Below are 19,826 nucleotides of genomic sequence, written 5' to 3' on the forward strand. Positions count from 1 at the left end.
ACCCCACACTTGCTCCAGGCCTTCTGTTTCAGTCTGCCTCACTGACAGCTTCAAACGGCCATAATTATCCCCAGGCTAGGAATGCTCTTAGAGCTGGCTATGTTTTTAAAACTGCCTTTGTTGCATGGTTTTTTTTTTTTTTTTGATCTTTCCTACCTTCTTCCTGGAACAGGAAATCCACTTAGAGTGCATTGGCCAGGGACCCATTGTCTGTGTCTATCCGAGGGAGATAAACTTTGGCGTTATCCGAGTCTTAAAAGATCATACCAAAACTTTCTACCTCGCCAATCAGTGTGACCTTCCTGCAACCTTCCAGGCAAAGATGGTAAGTGTCTGTGGGGCTGTTTTCCAGGGAAAAGTGCTGGCTACTAGCAGCCCTTGACTTGTTTTTTGTATGCAATGTTTCTGTATTGTTCTGTGTGAGTGGAAGCAAGCTATTCCATCCGAGTGCAAGCAAGAGGAGCCAGGATCTCAGGCACGCCCGCCCCTGTGAAATAGTTTGCAGAGAGGTTGGAGCAGAAATGAGTCTGGATCACGTTGGCCAGTTCTCTCATTATTTTGTGGAAGATACTCAGCTGTGCAAGTCATGTTTCTGGAGCTCTGAGATCAAGAGAAGCCTGTGGCCCTTTGCTCCTGAGAGGGCACGGATTTCCCCATGGACTCCCCATTCCATCTGCATTTGCTTTGTGCCAAACTCGTGTTAATGGCAGAAACCAGGCTGTGAGATCTGCCCTCAAAGTGCTGGTGCAAAGGCAACTTTCACCACTCCTGTGGGTCAAGCCAGTAGGGCTGTTGCAAACAAATGCACCTGTGAGGGTTGTGCACCCCCAGAGCCTGTGGTCTCTGTAGCATTGCAGAATATCTCTGGAGACCACCTGCAGAGGAAGGTTGTTTCATTCGTGGAGGTCACACAGGGGGACAAGCGGCAGGGCTGGAGCTGCAGCTGCTCCTCTGGCAGGAGGAGCAGCCAGGAAGGGTACGTGGCTTGGGGCTGAGTGGGATGTGCTCCCTGCTGGATGGGGCATCTGCGAGAGGCTTGAAAAAAGCTTGGAAAAGAGATTTGATCTTCTGTATATTGGGTGGGTTCAACTTCTGGAGCTGGTTAAAGCCAACCCTGCCACTGTGGACTTGTTTGTATTTGTGGATAAAGCATCAGGTGTTGTGTGAGAGTCCAGGCTCAGCCTCCTGGGCTGAGGAGGAGTGGGGTGAATTTTCCTCTTCCTGCTTTTCCAGCTGTTTAGGGGATAAACCTTACCCCAAAGTGGAGGATTGCCAGGGCAGCTTTGCCTGAGTCCACAGTGGAATTCTGCTTGCAGCCTCTGCAGGGAGCAATGCACCTTGCCTGGGTGGTGGTGGTGTGTAAAGGATGGGTTTCACATGCTCCTAGCAGGGCCAGACCTGCAGAGCTGTGTCTGTACAGCTGTGCTGGTGCAAGGCCTTTCCTCCCTCCCCGGGACAGCTGCAGCTCTCTTGCCCCATCTGTAAAGGGAGGTCCATGAGAAACCAGAGGACCAGAACGCTTAGGAAGGCCATGCCACGCCCAGAGTGCATGTCTTGCAGGTTTTTTTTTTCTGCTTCCTGCTTTCCTGCTCTGCTCTAACCATGTAGAGGTGTCTTTTCCAAAGCAGAGGGCACTGGAGCACCTGTCTGCAGCTGATGATCAGTGGGAAGCGAGGGCCTCAGGCCTTAAGGGCATGTTGAAAAGTGCTGATGGCCCCTTGGGAAAGGAGACTTTGGGGTTCTGCCCAGCTGGCTTTGTGGATTTCTTCTTCCGGCTCTCAGCAGTGTCCTCCAGCTGTGTGGCTGCTGGGCTGGGATTTGAGCAGTCCTGCCTTCCTCCGGCCCGGAGCCTTTGTGCAGACCCAGCTCCGCTGTCGGGGAGCCAGCAGAGAGTAAATAGCTTCCCTTGGCAAGCCCTCCAAAGAGAGCGGGAGGGGGAATAGCCTTCTCCTGAGGAGGAGCATCCCTTGGGCTGAGCAAAACGGGGCTGTTGATGACCTGAGTCTGTTCAAGGAAGGTAAAACAGAGGTTGTATAAGCTTGTCTAAGAGGTTGTATAAGGGGAGTTGCTGTGCTGGACACCATAGCTTACATTTAGGGAAATTAAACGTTTATGGTTTTTACACTCATCTCCTTAGCCTTCCTGTTTGCTGCACCTCACAGCAGAGCGGGCTCCATGGCTTCCACCTAAGTTTGTGTTTGGCTTGTCTTACAGGCTGGGAAACACTCCTGCTGGAGGCTTGAGCCCAGTGAAGGAGTGGTCCCCCCTAACACTGAGGTGGCCGTGCGTGTCATCGCACACCTGAGTGACACGCTGAAATTCCAGGGGGAGGTGAAGGTGTCCATTGAGAACAGCACCACCACCATCATCTCTCTCCAGGCTGTGGGCAAGGGCGCCACAATTGCCATGGACAAATCCCTCACCTCAGGGATCAACCTGAAGTCCCAATTCAGGTAGGAGACTCTAGAAACTTCCACTTCCCCTGTGCGTTCATCAAAGAACAATTTTCCCGTAGTCCTTCAGGCTAGATCTTCTTCAGTACTCAAGGTGCTAGCTCTGTTTCCCTGAAGCCACAGGAATTCCTTTAGAAACATGTCATCTGAGAGTTGCTAGATATCCTGGAAAGGCACAGAAATGGAAAAGCTGGAAGACCTGTCAGGGCTGAAGCTTTGAGCCTGGGCAGCCTTTTGGGCAGAGGTTTTATTGCAGAGTGTGCAGTCAGGGAATGCCATCAGGGTGAAGCTGAAGCTGAGTGATGCCACGGAAAGAACAGCTCCCATGACATTTTCCATCTCTGCTTCTCTTCTAGCTTCACTCCCTGCTATTTCCATTTCAAAATGACAAACACAGGACGACGCATCCATCGGCTCTACTGGAGCACAGAAGGTTTTGGCACCTTCCAGCACAGGACTCGTCCCCCTGCCCTGGGTGGCAAAAGGAAAACCAAAGGGAAAGCTGCTTCCCAGATCCCCAGACCTGGCAGCCCCGTGTTCAAGGTCCAGCCGCTGCAGGTGGACCTGAGCCCAGGCCAGACTGTGGAGATGGTGCTGGAAGGCTGCTCCAGCACTGCCCAGGTGAGGCCCCTGCCAAGGGCTGAGCCTTCCCCGTCAGATCCCCTCCACTGCAGCTTCTTCTGCAGCCCCTTGACATTTGCCTGGGAAAAGGAGCAAGTGACCTCAAGAAACTGTTTTAAGGCCAGTTGCTTTCCTTGCTGGCCACCATCCGTTGCTACGGCTCTTTTGTGTTTCCCTAGCTACCATAAAGCCAACTTGCTGATCCCAAAATACAGGCTGAAGGAAGTATTGCTCCTTTGGGCAAGCAGGGGTTACTGGCATCATGTGCTGAGGCAGAAAGGAAGAGCAGGGAAAAGAAGTTGCACTTAGACTAGAAGCCCAGGCAGGAAGCAAATTAAACTACTGTCAAGTGGTTTTTCCGAGGGAAGCAGGGAGTAAAACAAAAGCCCTGTGAATGGCAGGAGTGTTCTGGGAGCAGCACTGCTTTTCCTCTGAAGACAAACATGGGCAGAGGGCTGGTCTAGCTATGAGTCCTGGAGGGGGAAAACACAGTGTGAAAACACAGCTGTAATGATCAGTGCGATGTCCATCCGGGCAGGAAAGTGTTGCCAGGAATCATTAGAACTGACCAGTTGACTTTGGTCAACTTTTCTAATACTGCTTGCCCCAGTCTCTCAGCCAGCCCTGGTGTCCCAGGGGCAGCCAGGTTTTGCAGCACCCTTGGAGAGCAACTCAGAGGGGGAGATTTTAGCAGAGTCTGGGAGTGTTCTCCTACCTGGACCTTTCTTTCCAGGGGAAATGAAACTCTGCAGAGAAGCTGCCAGCTAAGTCTGGTATGCATTCCCTGGCTCCAGGACCCCTATTTAGAATAAACAGGCGGCAGCACAGAAAGAAAAGAGAGCTTTTGAGGAGAGCGGAGACTAATGACAGTCCCTAAAAATAAGGGACAGGAATAGGGCCCATGGGTGGGTGGCAAGCCAGTGGGGGCTGTTGGGCCTGCCAGCATGCACTGGGTGACAAGTGAATCTTGCATGCAGGAGGTGAAGGAGCGGCTGCTGTGTCACGCTCAGGTGGGCAATGTGAAGGAACAGATAGTGCAAGTGGATGTCACCTGCAAGTTCATTTGCCCTGTTGTGCAAATATCTTCCAGAGCAATCACTTTCCGTGTGGAAAAGGTAAGTCTCTGGATTGCACCCTGGCATTTAAAGGTGTAACTCTTCAATTGGCTGGAAGTAAATAGGAAGAGATGCACTTCTGGGGTTGAAAAATGCGCAATGCGTGGGAAGGGGAAGGAGGTCTATGGCCACTTGAGGTTGCTTTCCCTTGCCTCCTGTTTCTGTAGAAACCCAGTGATGTCCTGACGCTCCAGTACCAGCCTTTGTCTTTAAAAAACACCTGCTCCCTGCCCTTCAGCATTGTGCTGGACTTGGAGCAGCCCTTCCTGATCTGCAATGCAGACCAGCAGCCCCTCCCTGCAGATTCCAAGGTGAGCCTCTGTGGGCTTGTTCCGTGGGCTTGGAGGAGGAGGGATGTGGGGGTGCACTTGTGTTGGGAGGTGCTCGAGTTGAGAAGTTTATTCTGTAGTGTCAGCAGTGGGTTGGCCTGAGCTGCAGCAGGAGAGCTGCTGAAGGAATCAAAATCTTACCTGAATTGGTAACATCCATGCTGGCTCTAATGAGGAGAGGGGAGCAGGAGAACAGATGGAGGCAAGCCATGCAGTAAAGGTGTCTCCTGGAAAGCATGCCAGCTCTCCAGCAGCCATCCCCTTGTATTGCTGCTGAGCACAGAAACGTGAGCCCGAGGGAATCTCAGACCAGAGCGTGCTGGCTGCAGACAGATCCTCACTGTAAAGAAATGAGGGTGAACTGAGAAACCCACGCTGGGGTCACACTTGGAACGTTTACTGTTTCCTGCTGTCAGACCTTGGGACGTCATCCCACAGGTGATTCATTACTGCTCATGTCCTTGCAGCCCATGACACTGGATGTAGGGGAGGAACTTCATCTCTGCATCCAGTTTAACCCAGCTTATGAGAACAATCTGCATAGCCGGGTGGCAGAGAGGGTTCTCAGGATACGCTTCACGGAGCATCCTCATGAGGAGCAGATCACAGTTCGGGGAGAAGTCCACTTCCCGAATCTCCATCTCGAGACCAAGGCCGTGGACTTTGGCTGCATCATGAATGACACGGAGGAAATGCTCTTTATGCGCATGACCAACTGCAGCCCTCTTCCCGTTCGCTACCATTGGTCATTCCTGACCGACAGGCAGCTGAACACCATAAGGTATGTGCATCATCCCTGCGCTGCTCCGAGCATGGACCTGCTCCAGCCTGGTTTTGGAGTGGCTGTTCTGAGCTCACCACACCAGCACCCAGCCCGGGGCTGCGTCGCGGTGAGGAGCTGCTCTTGCAGGCACCTCTCTCTCCCACTACAGCTCCACGACCACAGTTATGTTATTTTGCAGGTTCATCCCTTCACCACCTAAATTCAAACCCCGCTCATCAAAGAACGAGGGAGTGTTCCCAAGGAGATACTCCAAGATTGAAAGCGTGGAGGAGCCAACCAAAACCCCGGTAAGGATGCAGGATCCTGCCCAGCAGCCAGCAAATGCAGAGGCTACCCTGGAAGCCGAGGTGGATTTTCTTGTGCACCTACCACTTGCATTGCCTCCTCAACTTGACACCAAAGAGTCACACTCGTGCCAGCCTCCCTTTTTGCTGCCCTTCTGTCCTGTGTCCTTAAAGTGGCAGCTGGCCACGGAGTGTCTGGGGAGGGACAAATAGGAAAGTTTTGCTCGGAGAAGCTGGCTCAGGTCCTACAGACCTATGCTGAGTTTGGGATTTTTGGCTTATTTTCTTGACAATGTAAATGAGGTCTTTATCTGCATCATGATGAGAAGGCTTCCAGCTTCCCATGTGTGTCAATCCATGAAGAGTCCTGATCTCCATGTACCCCCTTCCCAACCCTGCTAGAGCGCTCCCATCTCTGCCTACACCCGAAAGCTGGTATTGCAGTGACAGCTCCAGAGCTGTCTTTTATAAAGCAAGACTTGGCAAAGTCACTGTCTCTTCCTCCAAACAAGGAAAAAGGCCCTTGATCTGCCAACTTGCCTGGTGAACATTACTTTGGAGTGGGAAGTGCCCCTTGTTCTGCATCAGGGGAACAGAGGCTGCTCACGAGGCAATAAAAAAAAAGATGTAAGGAAGCAGAAGAGTTTCTCAAAGGCCCAGTGTTGGCATTAAGGAGAAGGGTTGTACCTGCTCCCACACAAATAGCAGTTGTTTCAACACTGCACACTTTTTCTGAATCAGGAGAAACAAAGCCCTAGAGATGCAACAGATAGTGTGGCTGAATGTTTTCAGATAGAAGCACAAAATCATCTTTATTTCCTGCTCGTTGCCATGTATGCACAAGTAAACCAGGGCAATTCAAGTGGCCGTCCTGGAATCCTGGAATGGTTTGGCTTGGAAGGGACTTTCAGAGATTGTGTAGTTCCAGCCCTCCCTGCCTGGAGGGCACCCACTTCCCTCACCCAAGTTTGATGGAGGAAGTGCAGAGGGAAGAGCCCAGGTCTCATCTGGGGCTGGGCTTGGACCCACACTCGACTGATGGCCTGGACATTTTCACACTTGATTTGTGCCCAGCTCCCTTTTCAGCTGCTCCTGCTGTGCTGAGGTGGCGGTGCCTGCAGCACAGCGATGTTGCTCAGACCAGCCAGCTGCTCACTGCAGCCCGTGGTGCTTGTTTTCCAGCTGCTGTCATCCACTGCTGGGCAGTCTCAGAGGCCGGTGAGGAGGAGGGGACTGAGTCAGTTCTCAGAGGGGGAGCACCCCAAACTGGGAACGCAGGAGCTAAGTGGGAATTGGTCTCACGTCCGTGCTTGCAATGCAGGAAGCGGTTCTGTAGCCCCACTGCCACTGGTGGCCCTCAGCATTGCCCACAGAGAGGCCTCACATCCCTCCAAGCCCATCACAAAGCTCTGCTGAAGCAAGTGGTCACTGGAGAGGCCACGTGGGACGTTTTGTAGGGCTGCCCCAGGATGCTCCCTATGCAGCACCTGTGGAGGGCATTGCTCCCATTTACCTCATCAGGTGGTTGACAGGACATTTTTGTAGGAACTTTGGCTGTAGCAGCTTGAGAGAACGGCACGTAAATCAGAGAGAGGGAGAAAAGCCTCAGAAGTCAGATGAGCCTTTCCCCAGCTCCAAGGGCTCCCACCTCCAAGTCTCCTGTTTTTCTGAAGGCAGTGACAAGTGTTTCCAGAGACAAGTTCTGCAGCAGAAAGAGCTTCTTGCTGCCAGGAGACATTCCAGTTGACTTCAGTGTAGTGTATCCTCATGGATAAGTGATTTTGGGAGAAGATTTTCCCCATGGTCCCTCCACTGGTCAGTGGCATGGACACAGGATGAGATTAGGATGATTCTGGCTGTGTCAGGGGAATAGGGCCCCTCCAGCTATGACTCCACTTTATTCCAAGACACAGCTGCTCTTCTGCATCCATTTCCACTCTCAGCATCTCGATCTCTCCTCTCCTCTCTCCAGGTTTTCAGTGTCTGGCCGAGGCGGTGTGTGCTGGAGCCAGGAGAGAGCGAGGTGGTCATCTTCACCTTCTTTGGCCACGCCAACATCAAGGCCCGTGGCAGGGCGCTGTGCCACGTGGAGGGAGGCCCCACCTACGAGGTGCTGGTGACCGGGCAGGCTTCATACCCCAGCTACCAACTGGACGTGGAGGAGATCGACTGGGGGCTGCAGGTACCACAGGCTCCTCCTGGCACAGCTCCTTCTCTTGGCACCACGGCCACCTCGATGCCAGGCTCTCTCCTCTTCTCAGCTCCTTTGCTGGCTCTGGGGCTTAGAATACAACCTTGGAGAGATATGTCCAGCATCCAAGCTGGTTTGGAATGGCCATCTGCACCCCTCCCCTCCCTTACCCCTGGCCGAGGGACATGACACCATCCTCTTCAAGGCACCTAACATTGCCTCCTGGGGAACACAAGGGTCCCAGTGAAGATGTCCGGAGGGACATGTCCCTGAGACATCCCTCCACTGACCTGCTCCTAAAGCTTGAGCTCCAAGGAGATGCTCTTGTCTAATGCTCTTGCTTGATCCACCAAATAAACCAGGGAGGAAGCTGGGCTTTCAGTCACTTCAGTAGCTGAAGACAATGTCCCAGAATAATCCCCACTTGACTTCTTTTCAGTTCAAAGTCCACAGATGCTTCCAGGTTCTGGCACTGCCTGTGTTGTCCCGTGTGTCTCTCTTGTCACCTGTAGGTTTCCTGCCAATATTTGCATGCAGGTGCCTTTTCTTCTGGAATGCCTCCCTTGGAAATGCACTAACTTTTAGATATAATTCAATGGGGACAAGGATGTCGAAGCAAAAGAAAACTGTTCACGAGTAACAATTCAGCTGAGCCGGGCGCGTCTCCCTCCCCGAGAGCTGAGCAAACACACCCTCCAGCAAAATGGCAATCTTTCTATCCCCTTTCTACTCGGCCAGGGCGCTCCCTGTTCCCTTTCCCTTTGGATGGGTACTCGGGAACTTCCAGCCTCTCCAATGCCAACTCTTCTGTCCCCTCCCCTCTCCTCCTGCTTCCTTTTGCTCAGGTCTTCAACGCCGTCCCTCTGCCAGCTCAGAGCAACACCCAACAAACCAACCTGAAGAAATCCAAACAAGCCAAACAACAACACGTAGAACCAACAGCTTTCATTCTTGAACTTCATCACCTTTGGGTTCATCTCACACACCTCAGTGCCACCTCCTCTGTTTCTCCTGGCTGTTGGTGACCCCTCAGAGTGCAGAGGACCTGGTCCCCTGGTTCAGTTATTACTGGCCCTTCCACGGTTTTACCCCTTCTCTGTACTTGTGGGGTTGCATTGTGGCCGTGTGCTTTCAACGCCATGGAAGAGGAAGGAGATTGCCAGCATCAGGCCTGTATCTATAACTTCCCACTTCTCTGTCCTCTCTGCAGGTGTTTAACAAAGTCCTCAAAGCAGAGGTCACCCTGCAGAACACCGGGGTCCTTGAATTCACCTACGTGGTGCCAGAGTCCAGCACCGACACTGCAGCAAACCCTCTGCCTGGTGTGCCCGTGGTCGTGCCCAGCACAGTGAGTAGCACAAGTCATCAGCTCTGGCCCTGTGTCAGGTGGCCAGGTGGAGAGAGTTCAAGGGAAAAAGAGGGGAAAAAGTGGGGGGGAAACCCCAAACCCAGCCCTGAGAGACAGGGCTGTAAGCAGTTGCTGCTGGGGCAGAGAGGTCAAGCAAGTGCTCACCTAATAGACTCCCCATGGCCTTGGCTGGCAAGGTACCACTTGCCAGAGGCACAAGTGCTCAGCTCTGTGGCTGTGCTGCTACTGGAGGTGGGTGCTGCTGGCTCTTCTGAGGGTCACTTTCTTCCTCGTCCCTGCCTCCCTGCTGCCAGCACTAAGAAGCATTTCCATATTCCTTGCTTGGGCTTGAAGCTCCTTTGCCAGAAATTGCACAGCCTCTGTGCTGGTCCCTCCCTCGTGCAGCTTTGCTTCTCTGCGGGAGCTTTGTGGGGCAGGGAGGGGAGCAGGGAGGGGCAGGGCTGAAAGAGCAGGGAGAAGAGGCTGCAGCATGGCACCACGCTAGCTTCTCAGTCCTGCTGGATGTCTTGGAGCTTTAGCAGTATTCCTGCCTTTGGCCCTCTCTGGAATGGGAAGGGGTGCTGGTGCCGGATTCCTTCAGCCCGACTGGCTCCCGACAGCGACGGCGAGAGCGGCTGCCCCCAGCAAGCCGCTCAATCCGGGCTGCGGCTGTAGGGCACAGCTGCTCTGCGGCACGGGCGCGCTGCTCCAGGGCAGGGACAGGGAACAGGGAGAGGTCTTCTGTATGTTTTCCAAAGGTGTTTATTCCCAGGAGGGTCAGGGACACAAAGACACGGAACAAAGCCATCCATCCACTTCTGTATTGGGAGGTCTTAGGGGCAGGTGCAATCTTGAATCAACTGGGAGGAACTGGGGGTGGAACACAAGGTGGGGCATCCAATGTTTAAACCAATAGGGGATTACAGGGGAGGAGAACAACTTCAATCAATGGGGCCTCAGAGGATACAGAATTGATAGGGAATTTCTAGAGAAAGGGGCAGGCATGGGAAGGGATTGGCATTCAGTGGGAGGAGGAACAGGGAACAAAAGGGCAGGTCTTTGGGGAGATGGACAGCTAGGGCAAAACTAACAATACAGGGGGAAAGGAACAGTCCATTGAGAATAAACTCTGCCATAACAATACAAAATGGGTGGGGGGGGGGGTTATAGAACTGACTCCTCGGACCGAATGACAACCAAAACCACGCAGCACAACAAAGGGGAAGCCAAAGGGCTTTCCCATGACTCCACGTGTGTCCCGTACAAGGGGTGACGCGCTGGTGCCCTCCTCCTGCGGGCACCTGCGGACACAGCTCTGCGTGGGCCGTGCTCTCAGCTGCTGGAGCAGCATCCTGGCGCTGGCAGCTTGGCCGGGCTCCCTTTGGCTGCAGCCGTGCTGTGTGCTGGAGTAACTCAGGAGAGCCAGGGGCAGGGCTTGTCCTGCTCAGCCGCTTCTCCCTGCACTGGCAAGAGGAATGGGGAGCCGAGGGTCCGGCCCGGTGTGCAGGGGTGAGCCAAGGAAAGCTGCAGCTGTGCCCTGTCACCCAGAGCCGTGTTTCCATTCAACCTCGCTGCTGTGAGCCCAGCCTGGGGCTTGGACAGCATTTCTGAAAGCCCAAAGAGGAGGATGGCCCTTCCTGCCATCACTCTCATCCCCAGAACTCATCCTAGTCTCTGCTCCTGCATTTCCAGAGATGGATGTGTGCAAGAAACCATGAGTCAGGACGGTGTAACCGCAGAGGCAGAAGGTGTTTTTGTTGGGATCATTAATAAGGGGTCAGGCCCTTGGACACCAGCCTGGAATTGCTGATGTGCTGTGACAGGAGCTCCTGGCCCTCCTGAGAGTGCAGGCACTTGACTCCTTTTCCACAGAGCCTGGCAAAAGAGCTTTTATTTTTTGGGCATGGCCCTTGCTGGCAGAGGGCATATGCCACGAGCAGCAGAGCTGTGCTCACATCGGGCTGGGCTGGGGCTGCAGCCTTGCGAGAGCTCAGGAGCACTCACTGCACCCCAGGGTTGGAGGCACAAGCTTTTGGGCACAAGGGAGCTAGAAAGTGAGGTGCTCTGATGGTTTCTTCTAGATGAGAACCTGTCTTCTCAGCCTGTCTGTCCCCTGAGCCATCCCACATCAAACCTTTGATGCAGTCCCTCCCTCTTCTCCTGTCCCTGCAGGGTTCCATTGCACCTGGCAAGAAGCAAGTGTTGGAAGTCTATTATCTGCCAGGAAAGCTAGGAGTCTTCTGCAAGACTGTCCAGGTGCAAGTGGCTTCTCTGGACCCAGCAGAAATCTTCCTGAAAGGAGAGGGGACCTCCCCTGGGGTTACCAAGGACCTACCCAGGATGTTGAAAGGTGAGCACTGTCTGTCGTCTCCCAGGAAGATCTCCCAGGAAGTTTTTCCCCCCTACCATTGCCCATCAAGCAGCTCACAGCCATCTCCACGAGTCTGGAAGTTGCAGGGCTGCCAGACCAACACTTTGGCCTCTCTGGTTGCTTCCTGACTTTTGAGCAGTTGAGTCCATTTAGGCTTTTGCCCAGGAGCCATCCCGCAGATCTTGCCAGCACCTTGTTGTAGGGCTGGAAAGATGATGGCCAGGCAGAAAAGCTTGGGAAAGCTGTAAGAGAGGCTGGCAGGGCTTTTGGCAGGCTTGGATGTGCGTGACATTGCAGGGGATGACATGATCCCCTGGGAGGAGGAAGCTAAGTGAGAATGAACATGAGGATTCTGAGAGGAGCAGCAGCATCCATTGTTTCTGGGAGAGGCCAGTGTTGGGGAAGTGGGACTTCTCAGCTTAAATGGGATTGGCAGTGTGCCATGTCTTCTATTCATGGAGAATTTTTTTCCTTCAGAAGAGGAGGAGGTAGTGCAAGAGGAAGAAGAAAACCCGGAGGAGGAAGAAAGGGAGAGGGATGAATCTGTGGTCCTGGAGTCACGGATGGAGTCACGGATGGAGTCACGGATGGAGTCACGGATGGAGTCACTGATTGTCACAGCTGAACAACAGGCTAGTGTCCAACATCTCCCCAGGGCCTCTTCAGCTGAGGGGCTCCCCCAGCAGCATACTGGGTCTGGTGGAAGAGGTGGGAGGCTTATTCCCACTTGGGAAATTGGAGGAGTAGCAGCTGTGCTCCCTCCCAAAGTTGCCTTTGCTTGTGGCCAGCCCACCCTCCATCCTTTGAGCTCTCAGATAGACACTGCCATAATCAGATGATAAGATTTCTGGGCCACTTGCAGAATTTGGAGAGCTTGTGGTGGTTTCTCTTTTGTGACTGAGAGAGATATTTGTATTTAAGTGTTTATACCTATAAAGTGAGCAGAATATTCAGAGTCAGTGAAGGGCCAAGCACCAGCAAACTCATCTTCACTTGCTGTGTAAATGGCAAGAAGGGCAACTGAACTGATGAACTTTGTGATCTCCAAATGGCCTTATTCATGACAAGCCCTCGTTTACTTTTTTGATTGGTGCATGATTCCACAAAGCATTTCTCTCCTGTTCTGGAATACAGAGGTTAAGCAGGAAAAAATATTGTTAAAAAAAAAAAAAATCCCATTTCTATACCCGTATGATGGGAATGACATGGTTTCTTCTGCAGTGATGCTGCCAACCTTGCGATTTCAGCTGAGGATAAAGAAACTGAATCATCCATATATTCTTCAGAAGACAAACCCTGAGAAGTTCAAGGGAAACTGGGAAGCTCTTTGAAGAACCTACTGAGCCATAAGAACCTCGAGGATCGGCATTGGCACACCTTGTTTACCAATAAAGCAGGGAGAATAATGTCCTGTGTGAAGAAATCTGTGAATGCTGAGCTCTCTGCCCAGGCATGGTGCAAATTTCATGAGATCCTGTGCAGTTTTCCACTTCTCCCAGATGAAGCTTTTCAGGACAGAGAACTGGATTCTGTCCACCTCTGTGAAGCACCTGGAGCATTTATAGCTTGCCTTAAGCACTACTTGAAGTCCCACCATGTCCCTTGCCACTGGAATTGGATGGCTAAGACTCTAAACCCATCTCATGAAGCCAGTGACACCCTTAGGATGATCATGGATGACGCTCTGTAGCGAACACGTTACCCTGGTGGTACTGTGGCCCAGATAACGCTGGGGATTGTGGCAGACTCGCAGGGAGAAGACTCTTGGTCAGGTGTGAGATGGATGACACTGATGATGTGGATCATTGTGGCTAAAGTTATTGCTAATAGAGTATCTAAATAGTGTCAATGCAGTATAAAATAGAAGCAGGTCTAAAGGGCTATAATATGAGCAGGTTTGTCTGGAAACCCAGAGGTTTCCAGTCTTTGGCACTGCAGAACTCACAGCGACAAAGCAACAAAGCACCTCTGGAGCTGCTTCAGGATTTTATCTCTGGACATGAGTGGATCTTAGCTGGATCTGCACTCAGAGGCACCAGGAAGCTGCCGGGGCATGCAAGGAGCTCAAGTGGCCCAGGGGGAGGGTGGCACGAGCCTTCCAGCACTTGGCTCCTTGCCGGGTGCAAGGGAACCCTGCGAGGCTCGGCTTGGTGCTGCAGCTCTTCCTCTACCTTTGGGACGCTTTCCCATCCAAAATGGGATTTCAAACTCCTGAAGAGCAGCCTCTGTGAGGTGCACTCCCAAAGGCAAAGGTGTTCTACAGTGAAAATCACTGCTCTAACTTGTGCCACTTTGCTTCTGAGTTTAACAAGAGGAGCATCCCCACGAGCACCCGTTTTTGCAGCTCTCTGGCTCCCGACTAACTGCACATGTGCCAGCTGTGCCAGAGAATGAGGATTTCTAGCTGTGATCACAAACTTGCCAGATTGTGCTATCATGGTAATTGATTTAGTGACTCAAATTTATACTGCTGTATGTTGTCTTGAGGTTACAGTGGGTGTGACATGGAGCTTTCAGTCCTTAAATGCTCAGAGGCTCTTCCTGTGTATTGTCAGTCTCTTGTGATTCCTCAGTGGCTTGTTTTGTAGGCTCTGAACCCCTCTGCGTTGTTCCGTATTTGGTGGGTTGAAATGCCAGCTCTTCTGCGTGAGCCAGGAGAGTGCTTCCAGCCTGAAGCTGAACTCACTAATTAAGCTGTGGTGACCTGCTATGAACAGGTGAGACTTTCCCCTCGCCCCCCCTCCTCCCCTTAAAACTCCATTCTTTACGTGACACTCTCCAAGTTGACTAAACAGAGTTTGACTTTTTCTGTGCATAAAGTTTAATGGTTTGTGTAGAGTCATGAGGTATCAATGACAACTTCTATGCTGCAGCAGTTTAGATGAAGTAGTTGTCATGACACCTCAATTAACTAAACAAACATACTTGTAAGCAGCTGCAGCTCATGTGCTCTGCATCACCTTTACTTGCACACAGATCAGACCACACGTGCCAATGACTCTGCCCCTCAGCTCTCTGCCTCTCCTCCCCTCCCAGCCAGGGAAGATGAGGCACAGGGCAGTACTGCTCACTCTCAGCTGGGATCTGGCATGTGTGTAGCTGATTCTGGCAGTGCAGAAATGCAGATCAAGCCATTGTCACCTTCCTCTTCCTCCCACTCCTCCCCATTCTCCACTTGAGGTCACCTTTCAGGAATTGTGTGCTAGCTCTGCTCTAATTAAAGGAGAGTTTGTAGATAAAGACACATAGATCTGCTTGCCCATAAAATGTGTTTTTATCCAAAGAACTAGGGCAATCAAATAAGACAGCCAGCCTGAGGCTGTCTTGAGATCGGCAGGTTTTGGTGATGCACGTAGCTTCACTCAGGCCAGAGCTGTGGAGCAGCTGGCAGCTCTAAGTCAGTGCTTAGGTCACAGCCGAGTTCTAATTGCCTTCACTTCAAAAGGAATGTCATGTTTCTTCCTAAAGGAATAACTTCCAATACCTCCCTCAAAACACAAAGCACCAAGGAAGAGAAGAGACAAAAAAGCAGGGTTCCTTGTTAGAAAGTTGTTGAGGTTACTGACCTAGAACAGAGACTGGACAGAGTTACAGAATAAAGCAGGGATTTGCTAAAAGGCCTCACTGGATCCACCTTGGGCAGCACAAGAGCCCAGCCAGGGCTACAGCCAAGGTGAGCCAAAAGGGTCACAGAATGGACGACCGCTCACAAGGTCTCTCGCTTTGATCAGTTCTGGCCCATCTGCATATTGGAGTTAATTGTCCAATTCCAGCTTTAGCCCATGAAGTCCCACCCTTCTTGTTTTTCTCTCTTCAGTCCACATTGTTTATGCTCTTGGCCTGAGATCTGGATCGATTGTCCTTGGACCCCAGCTAGAGAAGGATTTGTTTTGTCTGCCTACTTTGTGGAGAGAGCTCACCATCCCCTAATATGAAGCCCAGATCCACACACTAGAGCAGTTCAGATTCTGAAGAATGTAGAAGTAGACCTGAGGCATCACTGCACTGCAATGGATGCAACCAGTAATGAATATTCAGTCCATGGGACCAAATGAAAACTGGTCTGAAATAAGCCTTGAAATTCCCCTAATGTGGGTGAGCTCTTAGCACCAGCCATTGGGCTTTGCAGAAGTGGTTTTGTGTCACAGTACTTGATATTGTAGCTATAGAAAACATGTGGCTACTGCTGTGCATCAAAAAGGGAAAGAAAATCTGAAAGCAGGAGTAAAAGTATAGAACAAGTCAAAGGGTTGTGATAAAAGGGATACTGTTACATTGCATTAATCTTCAAGCAATGAACACTGAGGGAATAAAAGAGGAGAAATAAATTACTAAATACTTGTAACGTAACAGTCAAGGACTTGAAGACTTTTCTTGATGAATAACTTACATGAGTAGGATCATCCATGACTTTGGAACTATATTAACTTTTGGAAATATGCAAAGCATGGATTGTTTAGTGTTTGAGCAACCACACAGCTGCTGCACAGAAAGTGCCCAGGAGCTTCCTGACAGCTAAAAAACGGCCAAGTATTTTTGTAGACCTAGAACTGTAACTGCTTTGTTTTTGTTGTTGACTTGTAGCTCACTAGTACCTGGAGACCATAAAAAAGAAGATTCAAGACTATTTTAGAGACAGCACACAACCCCCATGCCACAGGGTATTCAGTGGCAGAGAGTTCCAGGTAAATTCAGCGCAAACCCCAAACCTGGCAATAGGAGACAAGGACCATAGAGCAAAGGTTATTACGGCCAGGTGCATCTTGGCACTGAGCCAAGACCACACTGTTACCTTTGGGGACAGCCCTTAAATAGCTTTTCCTTTCCATCAGCCTGTTGCATATTCATAGTCCCTTATGCGTATCCATAAACTAGTTTACATTTTCCAGGAACTATTTTACACGACCCCTCCTCGGGTCCGCTTTTTTAGAGCACGCGTGTTTCTTGGCTGGGATTTTGGCTCCTTCTCCTGATCACCTCCAGTGTGGGCCTTGGTGCACAGTGCCTTCAGAGGGTGAGTGCTGATGGTTGGCAGATGTGTGCAGGTGTCCTCATGCTGTGTTCATTGGGTGTTCTCCCATCCCAGCAGGCATTTTAACACAAGCACACTTCTATCAGCTATTGCACTACTATGTCTAAGCTTATTAACAGCAGAAATAAGGATTATATCTTTATAACAAAGTTACTTTAACACCACAGATATAAATGCATTTCCATGGATTTGTGAAAAGCCAATGTTGTAATATATATCTGTAACAGATAATTTGTTCAAATGTCCTTTTCCTTGAAGAGAATTCAAAAGTCTTTGTAGATATATTACTGCATATGTAAATACAAACACCTTGATGTTAACATGTACAGATATATCCTGATGATCATTACTGACAGCCAATGGAAGAGAAAAAATAATCAGATTTTATAGGCTGACTTCTTCCCTCTAATACCTGGCCTTTCTGGCTGAGATGCCAGACTCATGATCACACTGTTTAATTCTTTTTCAGTTAAAGATAAGTTGTGAGAAAAGCTGTGCCTTCAATGAGGCCTGGCCTTGTACACATCTAGTAAAAATGCTTTTTCTGTGTTTGAAGTTTCTCAAAAGGCAGATCTTTGCCCTGGAAATGCAACTCTCAGTCAGTGACTTTCTTGGGAGAAGGTGAAATAAAATGCAGCTTGTGCTGCACTTAATGCAGTAAAATTGCACAATACAAACCTGATGTACATAATAGATTATGTTACATATATCAAATTACACATGCACAGGTAAATTTTTCAAAAGGGTGACCTTCTATAATTGTTAACGCAGATTTAACCAGTGTTAAAAATACATTTAACATTTGAAATTCTGATGGTTGCAGTTCTAAAGCTGCTGACTTATAATGTCTGAAAATGTGATAGCAGGTGGGATCTTGATGCATTATTTACTGAACCTTTATGATTTATATGAATTATTAATCCTTTGCTGCTTAGATGAACCGGTACAAAATTTCTCCTAGATTTGAGCAATTAGTATTACTTATATTTAGCCTGCTGTTGTACTTCTTAATTCAATCATCGTGTTTCGTCAAAACTTCTCAAAGCTCCTCTATGATTCTGAAAATCCTTGGCAGGGAGGAGGGGCAAAGTAACAAAGGCATCATTGAGTTTGTTTTGCAGATGGATGGACTACAACCCACTTTAATAAGGATTGACTATCTGAATAGCGTGAAGTCAAACCTGTATTCCAGTAGGACTTTCCAAAGGAACTCCAAAAAGTTCTAAATCAAGGATGTTACTCTAAAGCAGTATATGCTAACTTTTTAAACACACCGAACATATTTCCAGTTCCTGAGAAGTTACTATGCACATATTCATATGGTGTTTTCTTTCTGGAAGACCAAAGTAAGCAAGCAGATTGCTCTTCCATATTGAAACACAGATGTTGAAAAAGACAGCTTGCTTGGTTTTTATTTGTTCCAGATAGATGCAAAATACAGACTTCTGTCCAAGGCAATTTGCACAGCTTAATCTATATGAACAGAGCAGATGTTAAAAAAGAAGCATCAGAGTCCAGTTGCTGCTAGCCATGATTACAGAAATCAGCATCTTCTGATTTAATATTAAAACCAAACTTTTATCATTCAGAAGAAAAAACCCAAGTTTTGCAAAATACCACTGCACGTGCACGTCAGGAATGCAAAAAAGTATAAATTTGTTGTGCTACTGCTTGTCCAAGCGCTTGCTCAAGCTCGTGGATGGCCGCGTTACAAAGCCGATGGACGCTTCCAAAGCGCTGCAGTAAGAGCAGAGCTTTTGCTTTGCCAACGCCGGGGATGTGCTGCACCGCCTGGAGCACTGCGGCTCCTGCCAGCTGAGCGCGCCGCTTGCCAAGGAAGGGGTTGGCGCCGCCATCCCTGCTCTGCTCCCGCACCTGGAGCCGAAGAGAGCTGTCAGCGACACCCAGCGCTTCTGCCAGAGCCCCGCGGCCAGGGCTGACCCCGGCTTCATCTCTGCACAGCTCAGGGCAAGCGCTAGGAAGCTGGAAATACAAGCTCCCTCCTCCATCCCTTATCGGATGCAGTTCGACGAAACCTTACTTAGGAACAGTTTCTTACTAGCAACAACAAATGAAAACAATGGTTTTTGTCATCTTTGGGATGCAGTCAGAGAAAGAAAGGGTAACAAGAAACAATTTAAAAGCAGTTTCCCTAGCCTTAGAGAAAGCAAAGTCTCAAGCTGATTTTGACAGTGACAACTGCTTAATGCTACCTAGTGGTACCTCACATGTACCTACATACATTACCTAATGTAAGATTACATTTAAAAAATCCAGGATCATATTCTTCAGCCTTTTTGCTTTGTTCCCAAATGAGCCTTCTTTCCACTGAACTATACTACTGAAGATTTATTCCTTCCATGCAAGTGATGCTGTGCTCCTTTAAGATCCTATGTATTCTCCCTGCTTTGCTGTACATCTCATATTTTAATATAACACAGAAACTTACTAGTTGAATAATAAGCTGAGAAGCTTCTCCTTGATTGGCCACAGGAAGCAACACCATTCCAAGTTCGAGTACAACAAGTTTTTGTACTCCTAGGTAGTACTGACCACTGATTGGGGTTTTCTCTACGATTACAATTCCCCTAAGACTGCTGGCCTGTGTTGAAAGGAAAAAGGTATTAGGCAAAACCTTGTTAATGACAAGCTAATGCAATGGAACAGAGAGAAATTCTTTCAAGTATGAGCTGCCTAATAGCAAATCAGAGGAAGAGCATAAGCTGCAGCAACAGGACAGAGGTTTAATACAGCATTATCACACAGCTGCAGAATTTTCAGATAGTTTCCAGGTGAAAATTATCCCAAAAGGTCATCTCCGATGGAATTGTAAAAAACCACAAGAAGAATGTTTTCAGAAGCATGGAATAAACAAGTATCAAGTGAAAACTTTTCTCTTTATATAGCACTTACATTTCTAAACCTAACCAATCTTCGTTTGAATTCATCCCCTGCAACCAAATCTGCTTCGGAAATAAGTAAAATGCAAGTTCTGTTTGAAAGATGAAAGTCCACCAGTCCCAAGGCATCTTCAAAGATGACTCTAACTTTCCCTTAGGGTGCGATTGTTAGAAGAAAACATACAGTAGTTAAAAATATACTAACAATTATTTCACAACAGAGCGTTCCTAAAGTGTCAGTAATTCTAGTGACTTGATCATGAACTTTATAAAAAGCCTTTTCTCCCTTGAAGTAAATCTATTACAAGCAATCCGAACTACTGTGTGATGTCTTTAGTAATGCAAATTAATAGCAGTTCCAATCTACAGATTTAAAAGTACTAGAGCTGCTCAGTAAA

General features: G+C 49.4%; 3 protein-coding genes across 6 annotated transcripts in view; 1 reads left to right on the forward strand and 2 right to left on the reverse strand.

Moving 5' to 3' along the window:
• The window catches only part of LOC128793613 (hydrocephalus-inducing protein homolog), a 27,529-nt gene extending 14,626 nt beyond the window's left edge, over positions 1 to 12,903 (forward strand). The window contains exons 18-29 of the mRNA XM_053952943.1: positions 173 to 325; positions 2,215 to 2,453; positions 2,810 to 3,074; positions 4,052 to 4,189; positions 4,357 to 4,500; positions 4,986 to 5,299; positions 5,481 to 5,589; positions 7,559 to 7,768; positions 8,988 to 9,125; positions 11,298 to 11,475; positions 11,974 to 12,128; positions 12,718 to 12,903. Of these exons, the coding sequence (XP_053808918.1) occupies positions 173 to 325; positions 2,215 to 2,453; positions 2,810 to 3,074; positions 4,052 to 4,189; positions 4,357 to 4,500; positions 4,986 to 5,299; positions 5,481 to 5,589; positions 7,559 to 7,768; positions 8,988 to 9,125; positions 11,298 to 11,475; positions 11,974 to 12,128; positions 12,718 to 12,720 (2,046 nt within the window). The 3' untranslated portion in view covers positions 12,721 to 12,903. The remainder of the gene's footprint in view (positions 1 to 172; positions 326 to 2,214; positions 2,454 to 2,809; positions 3,075 to 4,051; positions 4,190 to 4,356; positions 4,501 to 4,985; positions 5,300 to 5,480; positions 5,590 to 7,558; positions 7,769 to 8,987; positions 9,126 to 11,297; positions 11,476 to 11,973; positions 12,129 to 12,717) is intronic.
• The window catches only part of LOC128793624 (Fanconi anemia core complex-associated protein 24-like), a 43,980-nt gene that overhangs the window by 23,876 nt on the left and 278 nt on the right, over positions 1 to 19,826 (reverse strand). The window lies entirely within an intron of this gene.
• The window catches only part of LOC128793626 (Fanconi anemia core complex-associated protein 24-like), a 71,196-nt gene continuing 69,284 nt past the window's right edge, over positions 17,915 to 19,826 (reverse strand). For all 4 annotated transcript variants that reach the window (XM_053952976.1, XM_053952979.1, XM_053952975.1 and 1 more), the window contains exons 3-5: positions 19,442 to 19,581; positions 18,978 to 19,130; positions 17,915 to 18,403 (exon numbers count right to left, since the gene is read on the reverse strand). In XM_053952976.1, the coding sequence (XP_053808951.1) occupies positions 18,161 to 18,403; positions 18,978 to 19,130; positions 19,442 to 19,581 (536 nt within the window). In that variant the 3' untranslated portion in view covers positions 17,915 to 18,160. The remainder of the gene's footprint in view (positions 18,404 to 18,977; positions 19,131 to 19,441; positions 19,582 to 19,826) is intronic.

This window comes from Vidua chalybeata, chromosome 11, assembly GCF_026979565.1.
Source record: "Vidua chalybeata isolate OUT-0048 chromosome 11, bVidCha1 merged haplotype, whole genome shotgun sequence".
Taxonomy (NCBI): domain Eukaryota; kingdom Metazoa; phylum Chordata; class Aves; order Passeriformes; family Viduidae; genus Vidua; species Vidua chalybeata.